General features: G+C 47.6%; 1 protein-coding gene across 2 annotated transcripts in view; it reads left to right on the top strand.

The window, feature by feature from the left end:
- LOC140398809 (uncharacterized) overlaps positions 1 to 12092 on the top strand; it is a 104142-nt gene that overhangs the window by 20132 nt on the left and 71918 nt on the right. For both annotated transcript variants that reach the window (XM_072487777.1, XM_072487778.1), the window contains exon 5: positions 10848 to 10930. In XM_072487777.1, coding sequence (XP_072343878.1) covers positions 10848 to 10930 — 83 coding nt within the window. The remainder of the gene's footprint in view (positions 1 to 10847; positions 10931 to 12092) is intronic.

The following is a 12092-nucleotide window of genomic DNA, read 5'->3' as shown; positions in this document are numbered from 1 at the left end:
CCGGAGGAAACCCACGCAGACACGGGGAGAACTTGCAGACTCCGCACAGACAGTGACCCAAGCCGGGAATCGAACCCAGGTCCCTGGCGCTGTGAGGCAACAGTGCTAACCATTGTGCTGGTGTGCCGCCCTTCATTTCTAAAATGCATCTTTGGCTATTCCAATTCTTTGTCTTATTTCTCGGTCGCTCTTTCCGCCCCACGTTAACATAATTCTGAGGTAACAAAATTTGTTCATGTTGATCTTTTCACTCTTCACTGTGATCTCACATTCTGCGGAGATTTTCCTTTCGAACGTGACTAAACATTTTGTTCTCTTACAATTTATGCTCAGCTCTTTCTTCTCACTTTCACTCACTGCTCTATCCAAAATACACTGAATAGCTGAATTCATAGAATCCCGACAGCGCAGAAGGAGGCCATTTGTCCCACCAAGTTTGCCTCCAAAAGAGCACCCCATCTAGACCTACTCCCCCGTCCTACCCCACCGAACCTACACACCTTTGGACACTAAGGAGCAATTTAACATGGCCAATCCACCTAGCCTGCACATTTTTGGACACTAAGGGGCAGTTTAGCATGGCCAATCCACCTAGCCTGCACATCTTTGGACTGTGGGAGAAAAGTGGAGCACCCGGAGGAAACCCAGACAGACACGGTGAGAATGTGTAAACTTCACCCAAGGTCAGAATTGAACCCGAGTTGCTGGCGCTGTGAGGCAGCAGTACTAACCACTATGCCACCGTGCCGTCCAAGAATTGAATAACATCGATAAATAGCATTTAAGGTGAAGCTAGTTAATGACGTGGGGGAGAAGCAAATAGAAAAAATAAGCTGATATGATGAGATGAAGAAGGGAGGAAGGGGCTCATGTGCAACATAAACACCTGCGCGGGCCAATTGGGTCAAATGACTTGTTTGTGTGCAGTGCATGTAATTCTGTGTAATTTATACAGGTGAGTGAAATGTGTGTTTGTGAAGAAGCTCTGAAACTCCTCAGTCCTGCTGTCTTAAGTGTGGTGGAATGGGTAGCAATGTCTTCTGTTCATGACCTCACTGGAGTAATCAGAATCAGGTTGGGTTACAGACCTTCAGTAGTTGCTGCCACCTGAATGGACAGATCTCGGGTACCTGGTGGAGGAGTGGTGTTGGGAAATGTGGGTCTGGGTAGCAGCTTTAGGAAGGGAGAGAATATCAGTATTGCCTGTGGATGCATTTCTAGTCATCCTCACATGCACCCTTAAACTGGGGGTGGGGGCAGATAGGGGGAAGCTGGGTGGGTTATCATCCCACCTTCTAGGTCAATGGAAGATAAGGAGGCCAAGGCCATTCCTGGTTGTGGGAGCGCTTTCCTCTCAGCTGCATCCCTCTTACATCCTGGGGTATGTTTGGAGTCAATAGAAGTTGTGTTTTCTCCAGATCACGTTGCTAATTTGGACAGCACTGGGATCTAACGTTTCCACTTGTCAACAAGGCTCTGACATCTGTCTTCTCCTCCATGATGCATCCTGGAATTGCTATTAGATGAGGACACCTGACCCCCACCTATTTGTAAAACAAAAGAATTATATTTATTATAACGCCTTTTGCAACATCCAACATCTTAAAAGCGCTTCACAGCCAATTAAATACTTTTGAAGTGTAATCAAATATTGTAAAGTCCAAAACACGGCAACCAATTCACAGGTAGCAAGCTCCTACTAACAGCAATGAGGTAAGAATCAAATGATGTGTTTTAGTGATATTTGTTTGAGGATCAATATTGGCCAGGAGGCCAATTTTCTCCTCAAAAAGTGTCATGGAACGTTTATGTTAACCTGAGTGGCATGTCGGGGATTCAGTTTAAGATCTCATCCAATAGATAGTGGGTGGGATTTTCCATCCCAGCCCGCCTGCCCCAGGATCGGAATTTGCGCCCGAGGTAAACGGATCTTTTGTTGGTCTGTCAAATTCTGCTTGACCCATGATGATTCCGGTGGTAGGAAGGACCAGAAAATTTAGGCCAGGGCCTCCGACGGTGCAACATTCTCTCGGTGCTGCATTGATGTCGAGCCACATTTTGTGCCCATGTCTCTGAAGCTATAACTTTCTGACTTAGGAAAGAGCGCAACCATTAAGCCAAGGCTGTGTACATATGCTCTATAATGTTTTAAATCCATGTCTGACATTTCCTAGTTTCTTCCCGTTAATTGATGACTTTTCCTTTTACACGGATAAGATGCACAGAATTGTAAAGTGTTTCTGAATTTAGCTCTAAACTGTGCCAATGTTATTCATCCTATCTTTGGGACCACCCGAACAGGGCAAATCGAAGATCCGATGAGTTGGCCTTCCCTGTCAGTCACTACGGATGAGTCAGAATCGGAATCCTGCTACCTTTCTTTAAAAAAATATTTTTATTCTCCATTTTCACGTTTTCCTTCAAAATTTACACCCCAGCAACAGGCAACAAACGGTAACAAATACAAAGTCAATACCCTTAACATCAACAACGATCCCATCCTCCCACCACCCCACCCAACTGTCAATATATGCCTCAAATAAAACAAAACCCTCCCACGGTGGGAAAAAAAAACAAAAGCAAAAAAGAAAAAGGAGTCCGGAATCGCCCATGGCCACCATTAACCGATATAGTCGCCCCCCCCCGCCCCAACGACAACACTCAATACCATCCAACCTCCAAAAGAGTACTGTAAATGAGTTGTAAACCCCCCCTCCCCAACTCCTCCCCCTCCACTTCCTCTTGTAAAACTCCTCCCCCCAACTTCCACCCCGACTAGACCACTCGGACCCTGTTCTGCCAGGGTCCGATGGCTGCAGCCCCTCCCCGCATCTCACTCCCGTTCACTGGCCGGCTTAAACCGGCCAGCGTGGAGGCCCCCGCCCGGGTCCCTTTCCCCCTTGCCCGGCTCCAGGAAAATCCCAGAAGTCCCCTTTTAGCACACAAACCCCGCATATCCACCTATTTCCCAAAGAGCCCTCATTCCGACTAAAAGTCCCATTTCTTCCATTGTCCAAATATGCACAACGTTGGCTCCTATAGCCCATACACCAGTACGCAGTGAAACAAAAAAGAAAAAAATACAGTCATGAGGCTACATTGGTACATGACCATTTCTCAATTCTGCCACAGTCCTTCTGCCTTCTCAAACTCCTCCTCTGCTTCCACCGTCCCAAAATAAAAGTCCTTGAACTTGTAGGTCACCCTCAGCTTCGCTGGATATACAATGCCGCACTGCACCCTGCTAACGTACAGTACCCTCTTCACCCGGTTGAAGGCAGCCCTCCTCTTCGCCAGCTCCACCGTAAAGTCCTGGTATACACGTATACCAGCTCCAGCCCATTGCACCACCCGCAATCTGCCCCAAAACGTCTGTGGAAACTCCTGAAAAAGGTCTGAGAGTCCGTTCCAGACGGGAGCTGCCGAATGCGCGACCTACTCCTCCATGGCCGCCACCGGAAGCCTCTTCCCCGCTTCTTCAATGGCCTTGGTGAGATCTTTTCACAGTTGTTCCCTCTGCTGCTAGAATTCACCTTTAATAAAGGCCCTCAAGTCAGCTTGAAGCCTTTAAACTTGCCCTTCCCCCGCCTGCATGCTGGAAGAGGCTTTTGTCTTTACTGCAGCTCCAGCCAAATCTATTACTGTTTCTGCCGGGTCTGGTAACCAAGAGACATACTATTCCTCCAACCCCTCCAGTACCCCTCCAACATTCACCTACGCCTTTTCATCAAAATTCCACCCCGCATTGATTAAAAAAGAGCTCTTTTCTGTAACCTTGGGCAGGAGCTGCCTTGTGTGTGACCACTTACTCCACGGTCCACACCGGAAGTCCGGAATCCTGCTACCTAACTAGCGGATCACCAAACACCCCAGAAATCCACTTCAAAAAGAAAACCTCCAACAAAAGTAAGAAGGGCAAAATCAGTGTGGCTCGTGTACAGTAACGTCCGACTGGCTGCATCAGCGTAGTGCGGGGTTGCTAATCCAATAATGTATGTAACTGGTGTAAATAATAGACTTGGAATCAGAGAGGGGAGAAATTAACTGGATTGGGTGGTTTGATGCCCAGTTTGAATAGTTTATATTAATAGTGAACTTTCTCTCACACTCGAGTTTTCCCCTCCTTATCAATCTTTTTGTCATTCTTTATATTCTTTCCAAACATCTGACCTGCCACTCACCTTTGCAAAAATATATGCTTTCTCTTTTAGCTGAATACTGTCTTTAATTTTTTTAGTTAACCATGGATGATGGGCCCTCCCCTTGGAATGTTTCTTTCTCAAGGGAATGTGATTGTTCTGTGTTTTCTGAAATGTCCCTTTATATGTCTGCCCTGAACTAGTCTACCCTTTAAGCACATTTGCCAGTTCTCCTTAGCTGGCTATGATTTTATGCCCTCATAAATGTTTTTACGCCCTCATTTAAGTTTAAAAACCAGTCCTGAAACCACCAAGGCAGGTAAGGAGACCCAACAGGAAGGAGTGTGGAAATGTCAGCCTCTGCAATTGTCCAACAGGTTTGAGGTTCTTTCAGCTTGTTTGGGAGTGGGGGCTGCAGTATTGGAGCCAGTGCCCTGTGAACTGGAACCCATTCCTCCCACACCAGTCTCTGAGCCATGCAGTCATTTCTCTAATCACATTTGTCCCAAGCCAATTTGCACATAGTCCAATTAATAATTCAGAAATTAATACCTTTGAGGTTCTGTGTCTTAATTTTGTGCCAAGCTCCTCAAACTGACTATGCAAAACCTCCTTCCTCGTCCTGCCTTTGCCTACATGGTTCACGGCCATTGGATCCTCCCCTCCCACGGCATGTTCCTCTCCAGCCCTGAGAAGATGTCCTGAACCCTGACACTGGGAGCAAAACAGGCATCAGGACACTTGCTTGTTGCTACTGAGAACAGTGTCAACCCACTTCTCTTTACTGTCCCCTATTACTACTACATTATTCTGTGCTCCCCTCAATTGAATGTCTTCCAATACCGTGGTCCTGTCAGCTCATCTTCCCTGAAGCCCCCACTCCCAAACAAGCTGAAAGAACCTCAAACCTGTTGGACAATTGCAGAGACTGACACTTCTACACTCCTTCCTTTTGGGTCTCATCAGCTGCAGTCGCACCCTCCTTTCCCTGACCATTCTCCAAACCAGGAGATTTTATCCTAGGGAGTGTGACCATCTCCTGAATAAAAATGTCCAAGTAGCTCTCTCCTTCCCTGATCTGTCATAATGTCCGCAACTCAGACTCCAGCTCAATGACTCTGAGCCGAATATCCTCAAGCCACAGACACTTAGAACATAGAACATAGAACATAGAACAATACAGCGCAGTACAGGCCCTTCGGCCCACGATGTTGCACCGAAACAAAAGCCATCTAACCTAACTTTCTCATCCACTTACTGCAGACATGCTTGCTCTGGATAAACCAGTGTCCATGAGTTCTCACATGCCGCAGCCTGGACACATTGGGCGCGATTCTCCCATGCCGCGCCGTACCAGAGAATCGATGTTTACGCCATTTTCCCGCGCGACGCCGGTCCGATGCCGTCCCGCCATTCCCCCGACCGGTGGGAACAGCTTCATCGTGGTCTGCGCCGCGCACGTCGGAGTATCCGCCGGGAGGTCAATCGAGGCGCTTCACACAGGCCCCCGCTATTCTCCGGCCCGGATGGGCCGAGCGGCCACAACGACACAACAGTTTCCCGCCGGCGGCGTCCACCCCTGGTCGCTGCCAGCGGGAACTCTGCGGGAACGCTGGGGGGAGCGGCCTGTGGGGGGGGGGGGGGGTGCTCCTTCACTGGGGGGGTGGGGCCTCCGATGGGGTCTGGCCCGCGATTGGGGCCCACCGATCGGCGGGCCGGCCTCTCCCCCCGCAGGCCTACCTCCTTCCGCGGACGGCCCCAGAACACCGGCGCCATGTTGGTGAGGGGCCATCGCGCATGAGAAGTTCCCCGCGCATGCGCAGGATGGCGCGACCCAACTGCGAATGCGCAGCATTGGGCTGCCCCAACTGCGCATGCATGAACCGCTCCAGCGCCATGCTGGCCCCCTGTGGGGGCCAGAACAGGTCGTGTCCGGGCCCTGTTCGTGCCATCGTGAAACGCGACGGCGTTCACGACGGCGCGAACACATAGCCTCCATTTTGGAGAATCGCCCCTATCACCTGTGACACACTTATGAGCTTAAATTTATTAATTGTTAATATTTATTAATCTTACCACAAATTCCAGTATTACTTTACACCTTAGGAAAATAAATCTTGACCACATACCAGATACTCCCCAAAAGCTCCCTCCCTCCCCTGTAGTAGAGCAGAATTCCCACAGGGTGAATAATTTTGAAAAAGCAACGGAGGACCACTCTCTCCTCACCGAGCTTCCTCAGCTCACCAAACTCTGTTTGAAGTTGTACTCAGATTAGAGAAATCTCGTGGCCTTTTTGCTGCTCCTGAACATCCTCATGTTATTGATTGAGCTCCTGTTGATTTGAGTTCTCTTTGGCTCAGTTCAGTGCATTTTGAATCTGTTCTGAGAAATGTATTTAATTTCAATTTGGTTCAGCAAACATGGAGTCTGTCTGCCCAAATTCCCGTGCAGCTGGCACCTTAAGTCCTCTTCCCCCGAATACTGGGTTCGACAGAAATGTTGGGCGGGATTCTCCGGCTGCGTCTATCCGGCGATCGGAGAATCCCGCCCAAGGTCAATGGACTTCTCCATTGTTGCCGTCTCGCCAGTGGCATTCTTGCGGCAGGTGGGGCGGATGATCCAGCCCTTTGCCTTTTGAGGGTAAGTTGGACAGACTGGGCTTGTTTCCACTGGAGTTTAGAAGAGTAAGGGGTGACCTGATTGACGTATATAAGACGCTGAACAGTTTTGACAAGATGGACATGTGGGAAAGTCGAGAACTAGCGAGCACTGTTTTAAAATTAGAGGTCGTCATTTTAGGACAGTGATGAAGAAATAAATGTTCTCTCAGAGGGTTGTACGACTTTGGAACTCTCTGTCTCAGAAAGAGGCGTAGGTGGGGTTATGGAGGTAAATAGATTCGGCAAGGGAATTACAGGTTATTGGGGTAGATAGGAAATTAGAATTGGAAAATAAAAAGATCAGCTATGATCTGATTGAACGCTGGAGCAGGCTCGAGAGGCCAAAAGGCCTACTCTGCTCCTATTTTGTATGTTCGCATGTTCGTATGGTTGTATGTGCCCGCACTGATCAAAATAGCAGAATCGTCCCGGAGATATTCAAGTTTGATCTTTATTTTGAACCGAGATTGGAAATTCTATGTCCAATAAAAAAAAGACTTGCGCTTCCTCTTCCGTAAGGTACCATGACCTAAGTGGGTATTGGTGACCATGGACTTCCATTGGGTTGGCCCGTGATGATGCTTGGCTGAGTACTGTGATGGTTTGCCATTGTCCTCTGCAGTACTTTGCTGGGCAGCAAACCTTCCCATTCTTACCGCCTGCCATCAGGTGCATGGGAAGGATTGGCAAGCTGATAATCAACATTTTGGCCACATTATGGACACACTCTCAGTGTCCTGAAGTGGGACGAACCCCGAGCTTCTGGCCCAGAGGTAGGGACACTGCACCACACGACCAGCAGGTATATAACACTTTTCATAACCATCAGACATCTCATAATGCTTTACAGCCAATTAAATAATTTTGAAATGTAGTAACTGATGTAATGTAGAGACAGACATTTAGCATCTCGAGAACAACAATTGAAGCCATGCACCCTCTCAACAGTGAAAGTCATAGAGTTATCATAGAATGCAGTGCAGAAGGAGGCCATTCGGCCCATCGAGTCTGCACCAGCTCTTGGAAAGAGCACCCTACCCAAGGTCCACACCTCCATCCTATCCCCATAACCCAGTGACCCCACCCAACACTAAGGGCAATTTTGGTCACTAAGGGCAATTTATCATGGCCAATCCATCTAACCTGCACATCTTTGGACTGTGGGAGGAAACCGGAGCACCCGGAGGAAACCCACGCACACACGGGGAGGATGTGCAGACTCCGCACAGACAGTGACCCAAGCTGGGAATCGAACCTGGGACCCTGGAGCTGTGAAGCAATTGTGCTATCCACAATGCTACCGTGCTGTCCTATTTAAAGACATGGCTGTCCCACCTTACCCTCCCCTCTGGCATTAAGGATCAGTCTCACTGCTTTACACTAAATAGCCAAAAAGGTTCTTCTATTTCTCCTCTGTGTTGGTGACCAGAATTGGACAGATTAAAAGCAAAATATTGCAGATAATGGACATCTGAAATGAAAACAGAAAATGCTGGATAAACTCAGCACGTCTGGCAGCTTCTATGGAGAGAGAAACAGAGTTCACGATTTGGATCTGAATGATCCTTCTACAGACCTGAAGCAAGATACAAATGTACAGAATAAACAGTTGGAAAAGGGGAGGGGGAAGTAGGGCAGAATAGAAGACCAGGGATAGAAGACCTCGGTGCAAAAGGCAGAAGGACAAATGTGTCATGGATATGAAGACAGAGGGGAGTGTTAATGGTGCCATTAGGGGATGAAGGGTGCTAATAGTGGCAAAGGGTCAATTAGCAGAATGTGTTAATGGGAATAACTGAACAGCAAGGGACAGGTAGCCACGTAGGGAAGGGGTGGGGTTGTGATAGGACACACCACGGGAGCTGAAAAACAACTAACAATAACTTACAAAAGAGGGGGAGGGTTGGATGGAAGATGTGATGAAGAATGGACACTGCACACTTCCTCTCACACTTACTGTTTTGGTTCTGGGTCTGTGGTTCAGTATATTGTTTCCTTTATTAATTCTCTGGTTATTAAACATGCTGAGCGGGTTGATTCCCAGTGGGTCAGAATGGAGGAGGGTTTGTGCAGTGGGTCGGGATTGAAAGCACTCGCAATAGCTCCGCTCCCGATGGCCCCGGGGAAATACTCAGGGAGTCCGTTAATAATAGCTTCATTGAGAATTTGGAGGCAGTTTCGCCAACACTTCGGGTTGGGGGCAGGGTCAAGGGAAATGCCGATTCGGGGGAACCACAGATTTGAGCCAGGGAAGTGGGATGGAAATTTTCGGAAATGGGAGGAGAAGGGGATTAAGACAGTAAAAGATTTGTTTCTTAGGTACGGTTTGCAGGTCTGAAGGAGCTGGAAGCGAAGTATGGGCTGGAGCGGGGGGAAATGTTTAGATACATGCAGGTTCGAGATTTTGCCAGAAAGGAGATACAGAGCTTCCTGGTGGGGCCGGCCTCCACATTGCTGGAGGAGCTGCTGACGACAGGGGGACTGCAGAAGGGGGTAGTGTCGGCGGTTTATGGAGCTATTTTGGAAGAGGAAAAGGCACCACTGGAATGGATCAAAGCAAAGTGGGAGGAAGAGTTGGGAGAGGATATGGAGGAGGGGTTCTGGTGTGAGGTGCTCCGGAGAGTGAATGCCTCCACCTTGTGCGCGAGGTTGGGGCAGATACAGCTGAAGGTGGTATACAGAGCACACCTCACGAGGGCGAGGATGAGCCGATTCTTTGAAGGAGTAGAAGATGTGTGTGAGCGTTGCGGGGGGGGGGGGGCCCGCTAATCACGTTCATATGTTTTGGTCCTATCCAAAGCTAGGGGATTACTGGAAGGAGGTTTTTAGGGTAATTTCTAAAGTGGTGCACGTGAAACTGGACCCGGGTCCCCAGGAGGCCATATTCGGGGTGTCAGACCAGCCAGGGTTGGAAACGGGTGCGGAGGCAGATGTTGTAGCCTTCACCTCGTTGATCGCCCAAAGATCCTGCTGGGGTGGAGAGCAGCCTCTCCACCCTGTGCCCTGGCATGGTGGGGGGACCTGTTGGAATTCTTGACTCTTGAGAAGGTTAAGTTTGAACTGAGGGGAAGGACGGAGGGGTTCTACAATTCATGGGCATTATTCATTATGCACTTTCAAAAACTGGATAACATCGAACATTAGTTAGGGCGGGTGGGTGGGAGGGTTGGGGGGAGGGGGGCTGTGTGTGTTAATGGCAACTATGGGTTATCCCTAATTCCCTTTTGTCATTTGTTTGTGTGACATGTGGGCTAATGTTTGTGTTTGGAGGGAGGATGGGATTGTTGTTATTGATATGGGGATTGACATATTTGTTACTGATTATTGTTTAATTGTTTATTGTTGGTGGGTGTAAATTTGGGAGAAAATGTGAAAAAGGAGAAGAATAAAATTTAAAAATAAAATAAAATTAAACATGCTGAGCATCAAACTTACTACCCCCCCCCCCCCTCAACTCCCCCCCCCCCCCCAAGCCTCGGTCAACTTCCTTACATATTTTGGCACCATTTGTGAAATACTTGACTTGTTCATTTTTGCTCTGCATTACCCCGAACCCTAACCCTAAGGCAGTATGCTTGACTGCACTTTCCTGTGGAAGCTCTTACACTGAACCTCTGGAGTCGCTATCAGCATTGACAACTTCTTGGTGAAGCAGCAGCTCACTTCACACTCTCCTCCCAAGTAGTCAGTGGAAAAACCATAATAACAATAATAGCTTATTGTCACAAGTAAGCTTCAATGAAGTTACTGTGAAAAGCCCCTAGTCGCCACATTCCGGCGCCTGTTCGGGGAGGCCGGTACGGAAATTGAACCCGCGCTGCTGGCACTGTTTTGCATTACAAGCCAGCAGTTTAGCCCACTGTGCTAAACCATCCATGAGGTTGTTTCGGTGGCTGAGACCAGTTTCAGTCCCCTGATGTTCTGTGGGTTAACATTACCTGATAATGAGCAGTTTGACCTTACTTGAAACATTTGAATCTAACACTGATTGTCTTGCATATGTACAAATCAGCTGGGCCTGACCAGGTAAAATCTACTCTTCTAGGCACTGGGACTCTGATGTTGAATGGTAAAGGCCAGTGCGAAAGCATTGAATCTCTGATGAGGAACACTGACTTCAAATCACAGGTAAGTATGCAAAATGGACCAGGGCATTGTTTCACCATGAGGATGGGACAATTACACCACTCATTGAGACAATACAAACAATTCATACGAAAATAGCTCGTCAGAGTAGACATTTAACTAAATATTATGTAAGGGTCATTCCTGTTTGTTCCTGTTTATTCCCTGATTTGCCCCTCATTTATTTTGTTGTTACATTTTTGATCCATGGATGTTTAATGGACCTGTGACTTTAAGGCAAAGTAGCCTGTAAGCAGCCTTTAATTCAATAAAGCAGATTCCAGAAGACGTTTTAGACTGGTGATTGAAGATTGGCTAGCCTCAGTGATGGCTCGGTTTGATTCTCCGCTTATGGTAAATGAATGGGCCCAAAAGGCTGTGTTTCCCCCGTAACAGGTGGTGATTGGATTTTATGGCACTTGAATTTTTCACAGAGCCACGAGGTTCCATTTTAGTTTCACTTTTGGTTCTGTCCGTGGAGAAAAAGATCCAGAAAAAAATCCTCTGCAGTAAACAGCTGTTAAACGTCTCCAGAACAGATCCAGTTAACTCTCTCTCTATCTCCAATAATCCTGTGGGTTTTGGAATCCTGAAAACAGGGCCTGAAGGCAGTCCTGAAACTGAGAGCAAAGCCTGATGAAACAGGGACTCTGTCTCACCAGGAAAATTGTGAGTACAGGCAGTGAAGCAAGGACTGTGGTTTCCATGCTGGTGGTGGAGAAAGCCTGCAAAGGCCCATCATCTGAAGCAAAGATTCTTTTATCTTTAATTTACATTTCTACTCCCCCCCCTCCCTCCCCCCATTTTTGTCTGTCTTGTGTGTTTGTGTAGAGGGTGGGGAGGCAGGTTACGATAGGAGTTAGGTGCTTATTAATATTTAACCACCTGAATCTGCTGCACAGTCCACCATTAACATTATTATAAATAAACAGTGTTCCAACTTACAAACCCGGTGACTGTAATTATTGGCCAGTCAAAAGCCAAATATTTTGGGGATTTCTATAAGAATTATTGGTTAATTCACTTGTGTTGTGACTCTGTGGCACCTGGGGCTGGAATTCACCGCGCACCAACACAGGGTGTCGTAACAATTATAAAATAAATTAATAAAGTGGGTCTATAATCTAATTCCTCTTGAAAATGAAATGAAAATCGCTTATTGTCA

Source organism: Scyliorhinus torazame, chromosome 22 (assembly GCF_047496885.1).
Source record: "Scyliorhinus torazame isolate Kashiwa2021f chromosome 22, sScyTor2.1, whole genome shotgun sequence".
Taxonomy (NCBI): Eukaryota; Metazoa; Chordata; class Chondrichthyes; order Carcharhiniformes; family Scyliorhinidae; genus Scyliorhinus; species Scyliorhinus torazame.
Note: the sequence above shows the minus strand (reverse complement) of the source record. Positions and strands in the feature narration are given on the sequence as shown.